This window comes from Schistocerca gregaria, chromosome 2 (assembly GCF_023897955.1).
Source record: "Schistocerca gregaria isolate iqSchGreg1 chromosome 2, iqSchGreg1.2, whole genome shotgun sequence".
NCBI classification, from domain to species: domain Eukaryota; kingdom Metazoa; phylum Arthropoda; class Insecta; order Orthoptera; family Acrididae; genus Schistocerca; species Schistocerca gregaria.
The window spans coordinates 91,946,754-91,965,368 of record NC_064921.1 but is presented as its reverse complement, the minus strand read 5'-3'; the positions used below and the strand labels follow the sequence as shown (position 1 = coordinate 91,965,368).

The window sequence follows — 18,615 nt, the reverse complement described above, 5'->3', positions numbered from 1 at the left end:
CAAGGATCCTTAAAGGTTTTTGCAGCACAGAATTCCAACACTCGTCAAGTTAACATTATCTTTCATAATAATATAGTTGAGAGATAAGTATCATTTGCACTAAGTGTATTAAAACATAGCAGATATTAAAAGAAAAACATGTGTGTACACATACAAGCACTTTCAAACCAAGTGTTTATGCACACGCACACGCACACGCACACGCACACGCACACGCACACGCACACACACACAGAGAGATTGGGGGGGGGGGGGGGGAGGGAATTCATATACATAACAGGCTTTCCCTGGAATAAAACAATGATTTGTGCAGGCAACGAAGATGATATATTTCAATTACATCTTACCAAAATAAAGTTTCAGTTCCTAAATTACATGCCAGTTGTACAATTTTGTAACACTGTATGTGCATGACGTGTTTAAAGTATAAAATATTTCTTTTCAGACTTGAAATCCAAATATCACTTAACATCAATAACCATTACAACAAATACATAAAAGTAAACTATATTTTAACAACATATATTTTTACAACTTTATCATAGTGATGCCGGTTGCCTTGTATTCCTTACTGCTCATAGCAATACTATACATAAAACAAGAAAAATTTCTTCATACAAAACAATGACAATATAGTCTCTTACATTTTAAATCAAAAATCAATTCCAAAGTTACAGGAAATGGAATGAGTTGTGATAAAGAAATAAAAAAAGGGGGAAAATAGTCTTCTCAATAGATGACAACTTTTCCCTCTGCCCTACATGAAGCTATACATTACAAAAACCTTTCTTTTAATCAGTAAACAAGTGATGGATTTAATTTCGCAAAACATGGTACGGATGAACATATATCACACAACATAAAGGAAAATTATATTTTCGTTCATACAATTATAAACAATACACAAATATGTGAAAACTGTGTAGATTAAATGACTAGAAAAAACAGGGTGTTCTTACAAAACTATGTACTAAGAATAAAGAGATAAATTTGTATTAAATGACAGCAACTATTACCACTGTGAAAAATATCACATGGCGCTTTTCTATTATAGGCTCTTTGTGCAATACACAATAAATAAGTCAAAATTTTAGTGCCTTGGAATCTCGTTGCAAAAGAAAATATATAAAAAAGATCCACTATGTTTCATTTTCTGTTGCCTAAATGACATCAGCTAATAAATGCATGTTTACTACATCAACTATTGTCATATACACACACTGCACATTGTGCATGATGTTATATATCTGTCGTTGTTGCTAATGTAATTGTTTCAAGCAAAGCACCATATTTCTTGGGTGATGGACGGTCACTTGTGGCAAATATTTGGACACTATTTATTCCATCATCCTTATCAGTCTACATTTTTGAATTATGGTACAAGACAAACTTTTTTTTCACTTTGTGAATGGCAGCTCCTTACTCAATTTCAAAAGATGAGATACAAACAGGGAAGTATTCTGGACAGTGAAAGTTCAAATATACATAAATTGCTCTGTAATAATTTCCTCCAATGAAAATAGGGCTAGGGTATTAACAGGCTACCACAACTGAATTTTTTCTCTCTTTTGTGATCTGTGTATTTTGAAAATCTTTTAACAAATAAATCATCTGAACAATATGATGAAATCTTGCAATATTCAGATAATATTTTATGCGACAGATGAAGATAGTACTTGTTAATATTTCAGCTGCTGATTAATTCCGACAAAATATTTATTTCTTTATTTTTGCAATCTGCACAAATGATTGTACTAGTCTTATTAATTTCTCACACTATAGAAATTCCAATCTTTTTGGACAGTGTACAATTTAAATATCTTAAAATGATCAGAAAACAATTTTATCTGAATTCTGAACACTATGCATATCAGACACCACCTCATTTTTTTTTTTTTTTTTTTGGTACAGTAAAAACAAGAAACAATTACAATGCACCAATGCAACAGAATATCAAAATAATAGCTTCATAAGATCTTAGTCAACCTAAAAAAAAATAATAAAAATAAAAAAAATGAAAATTTGACATACGAAATAATATTTTTTAGTGTGCGTAGTAATAGCTATTAATATAATAAACAAAGATCATCACAGTTGGGTGTGATACATCAAATATTAATCTAAATATACGTGCTCTCTGTAGCACAATTTATGCCATTGTACTACATGCAGAACTTTGTTTTAAGAAAAGGCAGCACCAAACCTGTGTGTCTGATTTGTTTGTTACACAGCTGAAGATGAAGCAATATTTTTCACAAGTCATAAATTAACAGTGAAATAAAACCCCAAAAATAACGCTTCTTGATTTTTGTGTGGCTCTTCTGTGCAAACCTATGAATTAAGCAAATGATTTGTTTTTAAAATGTGTATCTGGTGAATGCTCTCCTGTTTTTCTGAACTAGTAATCTTCAAAAGTCAGCCAAAAGGAATGCCCCACACAATTTCTTATTAAGATAACTTGTGAATGAAAATATAACAAAGTTCTAGGTTTGGCTACCACAATGACAGGGTTGTAAGGTGTATCACATGTCATATCACAACATATTTAAATGTTCACTCATACCATAATATGGCAACTTGTAGATACTAACAATGGCACAACAACATACACTTATAAGCAATATAGAACAAATCAGCTTCTTCTTGGACTACAAAATCACACTTACATGTTATATTGCAGTATACATTTTCTCCCATTTCTTAAAACAGTTAGTCTTCATTTTACAACTGTGTAACAAAAACAAAATGATTTGGAGTACATACAGACACACAACTAGGAAAATTAATTCTTCTAAGAAACAATGGCCACATTTTGAAGAAAAATAACATTGAACATTACTGTTCATATTGGATCATATTACTTACAACAATGTAAGGCAAATTACATTACCATACACACCCTTCTCACAATTAGCAAGTTCTCAGTATACTGACTTATTTGTAACAGTTGTCAGGTCAAAAATCATATTTTATCAGTAAATTACATGAAGAGGCAATTCTTACATTCTGCCTCCCTTAGCTGCTTTTGGGTCTGCCAAAAAATTATGAAAAAAGATGCACTACATTATGTACAATTGTAATGTCATAATTTGTTCTCCAATAAAATAAAAACTTACGTTCAATAATCAAGAACAGAAAATGCTTTTTCATAGCTTGCATTCAAACATTGTCCATGTACTCAATAATATGCATTTTCACCCAGACGCAAAAATTGTTGGCGATAAGCAAAGTAGTAATAATTACAAACAATACATTGTCACTGAAGTTTTGTAGATTTAACCAGCCATCAATCACAATTCGGGGTTGCTTCATAGCCAACATTTACTTATTCGAAGAAATCTGCGTAATAAAATGCAGCCTCATACAGGAATGTCAACACCTAAAATGCAATAAACATAACTAATCAATCAACAGAACAAAAATAAATAATTTTGATTAATTTTGCTTTCTTATTAGAGTTGATCTACTGACCACATACTACTACTTTTTTCCCCAACATAAATGTACTGATAGAGCACTAAAAGTGCTTGTATTTGCCTAGCAGAAGCAGCACAAAAAGAATATGAAAGGGTGTACTGTAGATTTGTCCTTACATAGTAGTTATTATATCACAAATGTCTAAGTTATAACATCACTTTTAAAGGAGTGGCACCAATACAATAAACTAACTATACAGGGGAAAGAGGACCTTGAAAGAGCACCTTAATAGTGTGAATTTTATTAGACGGGGCAGAAGCCAACCAGAGGACATGAGGCACATTCCAACTGGTAATCCCAATGGAGGGCAGTATCAGGAGGTTGAGGGGGGGATATGCAGGGAACTGTTGAACACAAGCTGCATAGGAAACCAAGAGTAGGTACTGTTGGAACTGAGGGGTTAGATACCCACTTCGGCAAGGAGACTGTCTACAGGTCTATCCAGACGGTGGCCAGCTGAACACCACAATGATTGACTGGGTCTAACAATTTCAAAGCAGAAGTCATGGCGAGCCATAACCTGGCAACCATATTCCAGAGGGATGAGACCAAAGGCCAGTAACTACAGAGAAGAGTAACACGACTTCTGTGCAGCGAGCTACCTTAATTTAAGTATTATCTGTATTTTTCTTACTTGTCACTTCTTCTTCTGCGTGTTTTTGCTTTTAGGAAGCTTTAATAGTAGAGTGCTATTAAGTGTTCCATAGATCTCGTGTTTGTTTTGAATACAGTCAGAGAGTCCCTTTAGTCAGCCATAGTGCTAGTAGTGCTAGTGTTTGTTTTCAATACCGTCCAGAGACAGGTAGTGCTATTTTCCTTGTTTCTACAAGAAGTGGTTAGCAATCACAGTTTAGTCAATAATCAACCGCCTTTAGTGAATTAGCAGTCTAGTTAAAAGCTGATTAACACTCTATAGTAAATTGATTTCTTAGGATGGCTAGGATGTGTGGCTGCTGTGTACGGACGCAGGAGGAGCTGGCCACTCTTCGCGAACAGCTGAGCGTGTTGATGGCCGCGGTCAGCCGTCTTCAGGCTGCTGCCTTGGAGTGTAGCGGCAGTGGGGAGTCTGGTGCGTCGCATGGTGCACCCCAGGTGTTAGATGCTTCACCCACTGTCCCTGCTGTGTAGACATCTTCGCGGGTACCGGGCGCGGTTGGGCCACCCTCTCCCCAAGGGGAGTGGCGGGTTCAGCGGCGTTCGCGGCGCACGAGGCGGAGGGTCAATGTGGAGGCTGGCCGTGTGGCATCGCCCGCTCTGCCTGTGAGTGGACATGTGGCTGCTCCTTCAGCAAGGTCCGAGCAGGCACACGGGGGGAGGGGTTTATTAGTTATTGGGAGCTCCAACGTTAAGGCGGGTGATGGAGCCCCTTAGGGAAATAGCGGAAAGGTCGGGGAAGAAGGCCAGTGTTCACTCTGTCTGCTTGCCGGGGGGTCTCATGCGAGATATGGAGGAGGCCCTACCGGCGGCGATAGAGAGCACTGGGTGCACCCGACTGCAAATTGTTGCTCATGTCGGCACCAATGACTCTTGCCGTCTGGGTTCAGAGGTCATCCTCAGTTCGTACAGGCGGTTGGCGGAGTTGGTGAAGGTGGAAAGCCTCGCTCGCGGGGTGGAATCAGAGCTAACTATTTGTAGTATCGTTCCGAGAACCGATCGCGGTCCTCTGGTTTGGAGCCGAGTGGAAGGCTTAAACCAGAGGCTCAGACGATTCTGCGGAGAGCTGGGGTGCAAATTTCTCGACCTCCGCTATTGGGTGGAGAAATGTAGGGTCCCCCTGAATAGGTCAGGCGTGCACTACACGCCGGAAGCGGCTACGAGGATAGCGGAGTACGTGTGGAGTGCACATGGGGTTTTTTTAGGTTAGAGAATTCCCTCCCTAGGCCCGACAAGACGCCTCCTGAGACGCGGCAAGGCAGGAGTAGGCAAAATGCAACAAGGAATAACAATATTAATGTGCTAATAGTAAACTGCAGGAGCGTCTATAGAAAGGTCCCAGAACTGCTCTCATTAATAAACAGTCACAACGCCCATATAGTACTAGGAACAGAAAGTTGGCTGAAACCAGACGTAAACAGTAATGAAATCCTAAACTCTGATTGGAATGTATACCGCAGAGATAGGCTGGACAGTGAAGGGGGAGGCGTGTTTATAGCGATAAGAAGTGCAATAGTATCGAAGGAAATTGACGGAGATTCGAATTGTGAAATGATTTGGGTGAAGGTCACGGTTAAAGCAGGCTCAGACATGGTAATTGGATGTCTCTATAGGCCCCCGGGCTCAGCAGCTGTTGTGGCTCAGCACCTGAAGAATAATTTGGAAAATATTTCGAGTAGATTTCCCCACCATGTTATAGTTCTGGGTGGAGATTTTAATTTGCCGGATATAGACTGGGAGACTCAAACGTTCATAGCAGGTGGCAAGGACAAAGAATCCAGTGAAATATTTTTAAGTGCTTTATCTGAAAACTACCTTGAGCAGTTAAACAGAAAACCGACTCGTGGCGATAATATATTAGACCTTCTGGTGACAAACAGACCCGAACTATTTGAATCAGTTAATGCAGAACAGGGAATCAGCGATCATAAAGCGGTTACTGCGACGATGATTTCAGCCGTAAATAGAAATATTAAAAAAGGTAGGAAGATTTTTCTGTTTAGCAAAAGTGACAAAAAGCAGATTACAGAGTACCTGACGGCTCAACACAAAAGTTTTGTCTCAAGTGCAGATAGTGTTGAGGATCAGTGGACAAAGTTCAAAACCATGGTACAATATGCGTTAGATGAGTATGTGCCAAGCAAGATCGTAAGAGATGGAAAAGAGCCACCGTGGTACAACAACCGAGTTAGAAAACTGCTGCGGAAGCAAAGGGAACTTCACAGCAAACATAAACATAGCCAAAGCCTTGCAGACAAACAAAAATTACGCGAAGCGAAATGTAGTGTGAGGAGGGCTATGCGAGAGGCTTTCAATGAATTCGAAAGTAAAGTTCTATGTACTGACTTGGCAGGAAATCCTAAGAAATTTTGGTCCTATGTCAAAGCGGTAGGTGGATCAAAACAAAATGTCCAGACACTCTGTGACCAAAATGGTACTGAAACAGAGGATGACAGACTAAAGGCCGAATTACTAAATGTCTTCTTCCAAAGCTGTTTCACAGAGGAAGACTGCACTGTGCTTCCTTCTCTAGATTGTCGCACAGTTGACAAAATGGTAGATATCGAAGTAGACGACAGAGGGATAGAGAAACAATTAAAATCGCTCAAAAGAGGAAAGGCCGCTGGTCCTGATGGGATACCAGTTCGATTTTACACAGAGTACGCGAAGGAACTTGCCCCCCTTCTTGCAGCAGTGTACCGTAGGTCTCTAGAAGAGCGAAGCGTTCCAAAGGATTGGAAAAGGGCACAGGTCATCCCCGTTCTCAAGAAGGGACGTCGAACAGATGTGCAGAACTATAGACCTATATCTCTAACGTCGATCAGTTGTAGAATTTTGGAACACGTATTATGTTCGAGTATAATGTCTTTTCTGGAGACTAGAAATCTACTCTGTAGGAATCAGCATGGGTTTCGAAAAAGACGATCGTGTGAAACCCAGCTCGCGCTATTCGTCCACGAGACTCAGAGGGCCTTAGACACGGGTTCACAGGTAGATGCCGTGTTTCTTGACTTCCGCAAGGCGTTTGACACAGTTCCCCACAGTCGTTTAATGAACAAAGTAAGAGCATACGGACTGTCAGATCAATTGTGTGATTGGATTGAGGAGTTCCTAGATAACAGAACGCAGCACGTCATTCTCAATGGAGAGAAGTCTTCGGAAGTAAGAGTGATTTCAGGTGTGCCGCAGGGGAGTGTCATAGGACCGTTGCTATTCACAATATACATAAATGACCTGGTGGATGACATCGGAAGTTCACTGAGGCTTTTTGCAGATGATGCTGTGGTGTATCGAGAGGTTGCAACAATGGAAAATTGTACTGAAATGCAGGAGGATCTGCAGCGAATTGACGCATGGTGCACGGAATGGCAATTGAATCTCAATGTAGTGAAGTGTAATGTGATGCGAATACATAGAAAGATTGGTCCCTTATCATTTAGCTACAAAATAGCAGGTCAGCAACTGGAAGCAGTTAATTCCATAAATTATCTGGGAGTACGCATTAGGAGTGATTTAAAATGGAATGATCATATAAAGCTGATCGTCGGTAAAGCAGATGCCAGACTGAGATTCATTGGAAGAATCCTAAGGAAATGCAATCCGACAACAAAGGAAGTAGGTTACAGTACGCTTGTTCGCCCAATGCTTGAATACTGCTCAGCAGTGTGGGATCCGCACCAGGTAGGGTTGATAGAAGAGATAGAGAAGATCCAACGGAGAGCAGCGCGCTTCGTTACAGGATCATTTAGTAATCGCGAAAGCATTACGGAGATGATAGATAAACTCCAGTGGAAGACTCTGCAGGAGAGACGCTCAGTAGCTCGGTACGGGCTTTTGTTAAAGTTTCGAGAACATATCTTCACCGAAGAGTCAAGCAGTATATTGCTCCCTCCTACATATATCTCGCGAAGAGACCATGAGGATAAAATCAGAGAGATTAGAGCCCACACAGAAGCATACCGACAATCCTTCTTTCCACGTACAATACGAGACTGGAATAGAAGGGAGAACCGATAGAGGTACTCAGGGTACCCTCCGCCACACACCGTCAGGTGGCTTGCGGAGTACGGATGTAGATGTAGACCCACATCTCAAGAGGTGTGGCCAAGGAAGCAGACAGTGTTAAGCTTCCACATGCAACTAGTCTTTAGTAGACTAATACGGGGCAGCAACATCAGTTTTTTATCAAAAAGGAGGCCCAAAAGATGGGACTGTGCTACAAGTTCCTAGTGCTGGGTACCCAAGTAGAGTTCTGGGTCGAGCAGCACCACGGTACAACAGATTGTCATGACCTGCATTTTTGTAGGAGAGAACTGGAATCCATGGGAAAGAGTCCATGGATCGAGCCTTGGAGCTGACGATACTGAGTGGGAGCTATACCAAATGTGAAAGCAATCACCATAGAGCACAGGATGACCAGAGCTCACTATCCCATTGATTATAATGAGGAAGACTGACAGTCATGACAGAGCCCTGGGGGATGCCATTCAATGTGTCTTGTAGAGAAATATGAACAAGAACCCAGAACAATTGTCAGGATAAAAAATGACGAATGAAAATTGGTAGACAGCCTCTAAAGCCAGTCACAGAGAGTAAGTAAAATGTGATGGTACCAAGCAGTGTCGTATGTCTTATTTAGGTCAGAAGAGACTACCATGATGTGTTGAAATTTAGAAATATGTATGTCAGGATTGCTGTTTCCAACAAGGCCAGGTACTCAGTTGCGGATTGTCCCTACCGGAAACTACACAGATACGGGAACAAGAGGCTGCCAGGACTCAAGAACCCAGCATAATCTGAGGGCAACGATCTTTTCAAGCAGTTTGAAGAGCACATTAATGAGGCTAATTGGTTGGCAGCTGTCAAGAGATGCTGTTTTCTTTTTTCTGGCTTACAGATTGGGACAATGATACTACCTCACCATTATGAATGGAAGACACTTTCAAGCCAGTAATGGTTGAAGGCCCTGAGTAAATGAAGCCTTGGAAGAACATTCAGGTGTCTGATCATCTGTTTATGAATTGAATTAGAGCCTGGGGTCTTATTTTGAGATAAGGCAACAGCCTGAAGCAGTTCCCTGTCAGTGAAAGGTTCATTACATGATTCAGTTTTGTTGGATAGAGGGTCCTCTTCAAACTGTCGTTTCTGCAGTAGAAAGATAGTTGCCTAAGAAGAGGATGGCGATACTTTCACAAAATGGGTTGCAAGGTGATCAGCAAGAACCTACACATCAGTACAAAGACCAACCCAAGGACACACTCCGGAACAGTTGCTGATCATTGGTGGTCCAGAAGTCTGCATAGCTTGGCCCACACCAGAGACGAAAAGCCATACATTCCTAGGGAGGAGACGTAGTTCTCCTAACATTCCTTCTTACTGTGCTTAATTAGATAACGAGGCTTTGCATGAAGTTGCTCAAAAGTTATAAGGTTGGTCAGCAAACGATGTCATTTTGAATGTTGCAGGGCCCTCCGGTGATCCTGAACAGCTATTGCATAGTCATTGGCCAACCATGGCACTTGCCAGCAATGGAGGGGCATGTAGGAAGGGCAATAGCAATTCCAGCAGTGTGGGTGATTACGTCGGAGAAATCTTGCACAATTTCATCGATCCAATCTGACAAAGAGGTGGTGAAGGCAACAGCAGGGCATAAAATTGCCAATTAACTCTTTCTCTGAAGCAACCAATGTGTTATTCGCCCTGTCTGGCAGTCGCAAGGCAGCAACAGGATCACAGGCAAGTGCTCACTGTCACAAACATCGTCACATAGTGACCCATGAAGTGGTGTCATGAGACTGGGGAAAAAAATCATTAGACAGATATCTGGAAAGATACCACTTAAGTGGGTAGGGATATGGTCACTGAGGAGATGCAGATCATGATCATTAAGATGATGGTCCAGTAGATGGCCACTACCAAGTGAAGTGACACTCCCCCAGAGGGGTTGAAGCACATCAAAATACACTAGTAGGAGAAAAGGAGGCAAAATTGTTGGACTAAGGTGGTCAAGTCATGGTAATTAAGTAACCTGCCTGAAGGTATCTTAAAGTATCAAATAGTGAGCTCTGACGTAATCTGCATTCACACTGCTATTGCTTCAACCTTGGTACGAAGGGCAATCCTTCCTTTGATGACACCTGTGTGAACCAATGTACAGACCCTTCCAGACACCCTCTCAGGGGCACGATTTGACAGAATGTATGATAACCATGGACCATTGGGGAATGGTCATCAGTGAAGTGTGTTTCTTGTAGTGTAACAAGTATTTGCAGAAGAGGTGGAAATGACATGATGTTGTTCTGGAAGGTGACTGTAATATCCCTTACAGTTTCACTGAATAATTATGTTATGGGTGTCCAGGTTAAGTATGAAGGGTTCAGGAGAACTTGTCATACCTCAGAATCACTGCATATCATTGATAGGGGTGGAACAACATCAATAGTTTAGAATCCAAGGGAGTGGGGGGATCTGTCTCCTCTGAGGTCACTGGAGTAGCCTTGCCCCAATTATTCTACTTTTTCTTCTTCTCCTTTCTGGCCATTGGTGGCAGTGATTCTGACAAGGGGCCTATCCATGACAAGCATGAGGATGGAGGGATGAAGAGTGGGCAGCCCTCGCCCATAGATTGCAGTTCATTCAGCCGTTGGCTGGTGCAGGGCCCCTGATCTGACTTTCTAGAGAAGGGGCTTATGAGAGGGAACCCTGTCACTGGTCTCTATCAGAGGAGGGAGCTGCTCCTCCAGCCAGATGTGGGAAGTGGTTTCCAAAGACGGTGCCACAGGAAACACAAGAGAAGAGGGTGGTGGGAGAACTGGTTTTGAAAAAAAAAAAAAAAAAAAAAAAAAAAAAAAAAAAAAAAAAAAAAAAAAAAACTGAAGTTGTGGGGGTGATGGGTGCGACCCACACATAATTAGATGTCACATCAACAGGATGTAGGTGTTCATACTTTTTATGTGCCTCCGTGTAACACAGGTGGTCAATAAATTTATGTTTCTAAATTTTCTTTTCTCTCTTGAAGACTGGGCAAACCAGTGAATATGGAGGATGGCAGTCCATACAACTGACATGCAAGAGTAGTTCTTCACAAGAAGTTTCTTTGTGGAGTGATTATCTGTAGTTACCACATTTTGGGTCTGCCATGTATTTGACCAAAGCACAAGCATCAGAAGCACTTCACGGGTAGTGGTATGTGCAGCTTCACATCACAGCTGTACATCATGACTAACTTTTCCTGGGAGAACAATCCCTTCAAAGGCTTCTTTAAAGGTGCCTGTATCTGTTCTATTATCATTTGGATCTTTTTGGAAGCATTGGACAAAATGTATACCTTACCACTCAAGATTAACCTGCAGCTCCTCATCTGTTTTGGCTGTTATGTCACCCAGATAGTCACATGCCTGAAGAACTGCAGATCGTGCAGCAAAGGAGGCTTCAATCAATAGAGATCCATAGTGCATTTTTCCCAATGACTCAACTTCTCCAAATTTATCTCCAGTATGTTACACAAAAAAATATGGATTTGTTGTGGTCAAAGTATGTCCATCAGTTCGAGTATGTACTAAGTTTTGGATAAATTTTTTCAGTCCCAGATGTGTAGCCTGTCCGTCTTCCCATGGGGTAGCCAGGATAAGGAAGGCAGCAGCGTTATAACTGCCTGCACTGAAATTTCGATTCCTGTCTGAAGAGATGGTTGGATCAGAACAGTCAATTTTTGGTGAGAGATTGCAGCACAGGCAAGAAAGTACACACTGCAATAGCTTGGGGCTCCGTGCTCGCCACGCATACACTCACAAAAGAGTCATGGGCTGCCTGAGTGCCCCATGGTTTGGTTATAATGTTGCCCGAGTTCAGAGTGTTAATCAGCTACATATTTGTGTGTTGATACAATCTGATACAGTACAGCCCACAAAACTGATATTTTGAAGACCCTGAAACTGTATTTCAGGCAATTTTAGGGTATGTGATGAATGTATGACATTTCATTCAAAGTTAAAAATTCAGAATCCCTAACTCAAAAAGGTGCAAATGTTCTTATTTTACGTGTGGAACCTTACAACAACTCCAAAGTTCAGGATGGTTCAAATAGCTCTGAGCACTATGGGACTTAACACCTGAGGTCATCAGTCTCCTAGAATTTAGAACTACTTAAACCTAACTAACCTACGGACATCACACACATCCATGCTCGAGGCAGGATTCAAACCTGCGACCGTAGCGGTCGTGCGGTTCCAGACTGAAGCGCCTAGAACTGCTTGGCCACACCAGCCGGCTAAAGTTCAGGATGTCTACAAAGTCCACAACAGGGATACTATATGATGAAGATGTCAAGAATAAGAACAAATATACTGAGCAAGGAGTTTACTGCACTGGACTTACATTCAAGAGGAGATTCCCATCCAGCCACACACTTTTCGATTTTCCATTATTTCTCTATTCCCACAAATGTCATAACAGTTTCTTTGAAAAGTTCATGACTGATATCCTTCCCCAACACTGGCCCATCTGAGCCTGTGCTCCAACTCACATGGCTTTCTATTTGATGTGTCAACATCACAGACTGGCTGAGAAAGAGAAACAAAGTGGTAGTGGCTGGTTCAATGGCCAAGCTGCTGCTGAGGCACTGTAATTTTATTTAGAAAGGATCAATGTCACAATTCTTGCTATGAATGTGAATCAAGGAACACTTCATTCTCTCTCTTTCTCAAGATTTGTAGTTCACTGCCAATTCCTACAAGGTTCTTTAACCTGATGCTGTAACATCCAGAGTATTCTGAAACTATTTAATTTAAAAGTTGGTGCTGAATTACTCTGGATGGGTAGTCAGGTAACTCGGAGAAACCGTATACTGGAGAACTAATGAATTCTCATGCTGTTCTAAATGTCCACCTACACCTATACTCAAAAAGCTATGCTATGGTGCATTGCAGAGTGTGCGTGTGTACCAGTGTTATTTTTGCCCTTTCTATCAGGAATGTGGGAAGTAAGATTCTTAGTATGCCGCCATATTACCCTCAATTTCTCTAATTCCACTCTCTCTGGTTATTATGCAATACATACATAAGAGAAACAAACATTTTTGTTGACTCATTTTGGAATATCTGGTCTCACAATTTCAACAGTAAGCCCTTTTTGCAATATATGGCATTTTCCTTCATGTTTTGACTCCCACATGAATTTTTTAAGCATCTACATGGTGTTCTAGTGTTCCTTGTGAAAAATCATGCACCTGTTCTCTGTCTGTTCTACTAATCTAACTTGGCAGGAGTCCCAAAATGTTGAACAGTATTCAAGTACAGTTGAATGAGAGTTTCGTAAGTGAATTTCTTTGCGCATGAATTACACTTGCTTCTGATGAATCTTAGACTGGGATATGTATATTCTGTAACTAGAGTTATCTGGTTGAAAGGAACAAAGTTTCTTGGGTTGGCCACATTGTCTAACATGTTCTGTCTTTTTGTCACATCAAATTGGACTAAAAATTGAAGGGAAAATGTACAATCATCTAAATGACACTTCTTACAGGAAAATGATTTCAGATACAACCAGCTGGATACAGCATATAACAACTGAATATCTTCAAATTTTTTTACAGATGAGACGGTGAATAAACTTTGACATCTTGCTGCTGCACCACGTGAGCTGTATGAACTTCCAAAGGTGCACAAGGAGGGCATAGCCTTTGAGGCCCATAGTAAGCATAACAGGACCATGAATGTACCAGGTTGTGAAACACCTGAGAACAGTTTTGGTTCTGACAGCTGACAAATGTTAACACATTAAGAACTCTCCTAAGTTAATATAATTTTTACAAAATTTCAGACTGACCTACTCAGATCTTACGGGCAGTTTCCATGTTGTGTCACTTTCATTAGGGTACCAATTAAGACATCCCTAGAACTAACTGGAAAGAAATTTGGATCCACATGCTTATGGGTAGCCCACTGTCACTTGTTGTTGCCAATATGTACATGGAACGTTTTGAGGAAAATGTGCTAGACTCATCATATGGTCACATAGGGAAGAATGACTACAAATGTTCTTGCTAGACCTTAACTCTATCCACAACTTAATAAAGTCCACCATGGAGGTGGAACAAAATCCCATTCTTGAATGTTCTGGTACAGAGAAAACTGGATGGAAGTCTGGCACGCAGCATCCTCCACAAGGCATCTTACATGAACCAATACCTTCATGTCTCCAGCTGTCATCACCCATCACAAAAGGAAGGAGTGCTACACAAGGTAGTCCACAGAGCTCATTTGATCTATGACAAAGGAAGTTCAGCATTGTAATGAGCCCAAAGCCAGTTGACAGGCAGGAAGCCCCACCACAATCGAGAGCTGAGGAAGGTACACACACACACACACACAGAGATTACATTTCATATGCAACATATTGGAAAAAAACTGGCAGAATTTTCCACTGACATGCACTCAAATGTATATGTACAACCTGCTGGTAAAATTATACTACTTCTGGGTCAGTAAAAGATGATCCGGGACTCTGGAAACATGGTGTGTATCACATACCATGCAACTGCAGGACAGCATATGTCACATAAATCATTAGCAAGGTTGAAGAAAGGTGCAGTCAATAAAATCAGCAACTGCTGAAAATTGCTGAGATCCAAACTCTAAAATGAGGTATGAAGAGACAAAAGTTTTGAAAAATGTATCCCTCTTTTGGGACTGTGTATACAAACAGGCCACTGAAATCTGGCTATGACAGAACCTAATTAATAAGAAAATTGGATTTCAACCTTCTCCAAGCACAGAACCCAGCACTGAAGCTGCTTCTGATGCAGCTGAGGCAGGATACTGAACAGATTGCTGACTGAGATCCACCAATTGATTCCTGAGATCGAGAAAATCACCACAAACGACACATTTTGCAGTTTACATATGGGTCGGGAGTCAGAGGGGAAGTATAAATATTCCACCCTCCAGCCCAGGACGTCAGTCAGCAAGAATAACCTGATGATGATGGCAATTTACACCACCGACAATTTGTTCTATGACACCCAATAAGTCTTATTGTATGAGCGAGAAGCTTTCAAGGTCCAGAAATGCCTTGTGAAAGGTGTCCCAAATGTCACAGCAAGCATACAGTGTTCTATATTTGCAACAAGAAAGGTCATCTGGCTACCATGTGTATTAGGCATTTAGTGGCACAGATGATGCACCACATTCACAAAAGCTGTAAAAAATGAACTTCCCCAATTGCAAGCCACTGGTCTCATCAGCTCTGTCTCATCAAGTCAACAAGCTATGCACATGGCCGATCTTTGTTTTCCCCTCACCATCCCAATGGGTGCACTCCCTCATCCTGGGATCCGAGAAGCCTGCCCTTCATTTTTATCCTCCTGAGGGTAAGTACTGGCCAGAATAATGACTCAAAAATATTCAACTACCTAAAGAAAAGTATATCAACAATCAAAAAAATATAGAGCTACTTTTCATCTTAAAACCATTTTAATATTACATTTTTGCCACGTTTAGATCACATAGCCAGTGGAGATAAATACCGCCGCCTTCAGCTTATTTTGAAAGCAAAGATAACAACAAATGCAATAAGGCATATGTCAACAAAACAACCAGTTAGTGGTTGTTAATTTCAAAATAGAAATCAAGTGATTCTACTACTAACTATTGTACACCATGTTGTCTGGCAGTGGGATAGAGAGGAGGACAGATGACTCAGTGTATAGCAGTTAAGAACATCAAGGAAACAGAATGCTTGAATGTAAACTGCTGAGAACAGCTCAAAATATGTAAGCGTTACGCTACAAAATTAAAGAGATTGTAAATAATTTTTGTATAAAATAAATCAATATTCTGTCAAAATTGGAAACATATGAAAATTACAAATACTTACATTTCATAATACCATGCATCTGTAGTGGAATGTTTTCATGTTTTCACACGATGGCCTCCTTTTATAAAACCATTTCGAATCTTTCCATGACCATTTCTCAAATCTCCATTCATTTTGCATTTGCGGCTCTCAAAGAGAACATCGGAATCAGAGTCCGATTCTGACAGCATGACCTTCCCATGAGGAGCTATAAAATTAAAGAAATGGAAAACATATTTAGGCAAATCATCTGGCATTAAAGTTAAATTCTAAAACTAGAACTGTGTCTTCTATTTTAAAAGTAGTCATTCCATGTCAAGTCATCCATGCCATCTCGCCCACCACCACAGATTTTACTGAAATATGGTTTACTTCTTCCCCTATGGAGATAAGTAACCACAGGCTTTCTTCCGAATTAAGCGTGCGCACACACACGCGCGCGCGCACGCACGCGCACACACACACACACACACACACACACACACACACACACACACACACTGCCATCTCCAGATCCACAGAAACATGTTATGAAATCATGCTGTGTGAAAAACTGCATGTTTGTTTTCTATCAAGAGAGGGTAGGAAATTCAAAAGTATAGCTGCATGTGCCACACTTGTATGAGTCTGTCTAGTCCATGATGACAAGCTACATTTTTTAAGTTCTACTGTCTTTTTTATTATGAGTCCATTATGATGGTATGAAAACAGATGTGCTGTTTATTGCACAGCATGGTTTTATAATCTGTACTCTGTGGATTGGGTGATGACATTGTAGTTCTGTCAGAGATAGCAAAGGACCTGGAAGAGCAGTTGAACGGAATAGACAGTTCTTGAATGGAGAATATACATCAACAAAAGCGAAACGATAATGGAATGCAGTCAAATTAAATCAAGTGATGCTGAGGGAATTAGATTAGGAAGATGAGTTTTGCTGTTTGGGGAGCAAAATACCTGACAATGGTCAAAGTAGAGAGGACGTAAAATGTGGACTGGTAACGGCGAGGAAAGTGTTTCTGAAAAAGAGAAATTTCTTAACACCAAGTATAGATTTAAGTGTCAGGAAGTCTTTTCTGAAAGTATTTGTATGGAGTGGAAGTGAAACATGGATGATAAATGGTTTAGACAAAATGAAATGAAATGATTGTATGGCATTTATTGGCTGGGATATCCCTTTTAGGGTTCGGCCGCTGTATCACAAGTCTTTTTTTAGTTGATGCCATATAGGTGACTTGTATGTCAATGATGATGAAAATTATGATGACAACACCCAGTCCCTGCTGGGAATCGAAATCGGTCCCCCTTGCATGGTAGGCGGTAACACCACCGCTGCGCTATGGACGCGGACTACACAAGAAAAGAGGAGAAACTTTCGAAATGTGGTGCTACAGAAGAATGCTGAAGATTAAATGTGTAGATCATGTAACTACTGAGGAGGTACTGAATAGAATTGGGGACAAGAGGAATTTGTGGCAAAACTTGAGTAGAAGAAGGGATTAGTTGGTAGGACCAATTCTGAGGCATCGAGAGATCATCAATTTAGTATTGGAGGGAAGTGCAGAGGGTAAAAATCGTAGAGGGGGGCCAAGGCATGAATACATTAAACAGATTCAGAAGGCTGTATGTTGCAGCAGTTATTTGGAGATGAAGATGCTTGCACAAAGTTGATTAGCATGGAGAGCTGCATCAAATCAGTCTCTGGACCAAAGACAACAACAACAACAACAACAACAACAACAACAACAGCAACAGCAACTCTGTGGGTCTGAAGTTGGCAGTTCAGTCCTGCTGAAACTAATAATCCAGTGCATGCACATGTAACCAAGACAATGAAAAGCTTCATATCAGAAGCAGACAGAATTTGGAGCATTAATGATTGCATGAACTAGGCTGAGACAATTGTGATTATCACAATCAGTCATGGTTTGTAGGAGAAATACATGAAGCAGGCAGAACGGCATGGTGTAACAAACTTCAGGAAATGGTGAGAGAAGTTGTCAACTTTGTAAAAGCATTAAGGCAGCTACATAACTTTGAAAAACAAAAAAGTTTAAATTTCATCACAATTGTTGAATGCTGCAGATGTAAGAATGATCACCACGAATGGCAGGACTGCAAAGAAAAACAAATTTGCTACAGTTGCAGGAAACAGAGTCATGTATTGAGAGACTGTGAGAAAATAAAAACGAGTAAGATTATCAGCAGACAGATTGGAAAAATAGTAAATAAGTACACTGATGAATGTGCCACCGTGCAATTGCCTCCAGGCCAAGAGAGTGATTCCTGTCATTCCAACCAAAAATGAGATATAAATTGACTTCCTGGTAAGTGAAATATATTATCTGTTTTAGCAGAATATATACCAAACATGAAGCACCAATCACACAGAAAACATTATTCCTACCACATATTTAGAAAGTTTTGGTATAAAAAAAATAGTAAAAGGGCAAAGAGATTCTGCAGATCTCCTTCCCCCTCTCTCAAATAGTTATTAATTTAAAAAATAATAAAAAAATCACCTCCTGAAGACATGAAGTTTTATTTTTGTACCAATTACTGAGCTCTGAAAGCAATAACTACACAGGATATTTGCACCTTATCAAATATTTATGTTCAGTAATCTAGAGTGGC

General features: G+C 40.5%; 1 protein-coding gene across 2 annotated transcripts in view; it reads right to left on the bottom strand.

Annotated features, from left to right (window-relative positions):
• Positions 1-304: 304 nt before the first annotated feature.
• LOC126336403 (dyslexia-associated protein KIAA0319-like protein) overlaps positions 305-18,615 on the bottom strand; it is a 143,478-nt gene continuing 125,167 nt past the window's right edge. For both annotated transcript variants that reach the window (XM_050000089.1, XM_050000090.1), the window contains exons 18-19: positions 16,006-16,192; positions 305-3,379 (exon numbers count right to left, since the gene is read on the bottom strand). In XM_050000089.1, the coding sequence (XP_049856046.1) occupies positions 16,041-16,192 (152 nt within the window). In that variant the 3' untranslated portion in view covers positions 305-3,379; positions 16,006-16,040. The remainder of the gene's footprint in view (positions 3,380-16,005; positions 16,193-18,615) is intronic.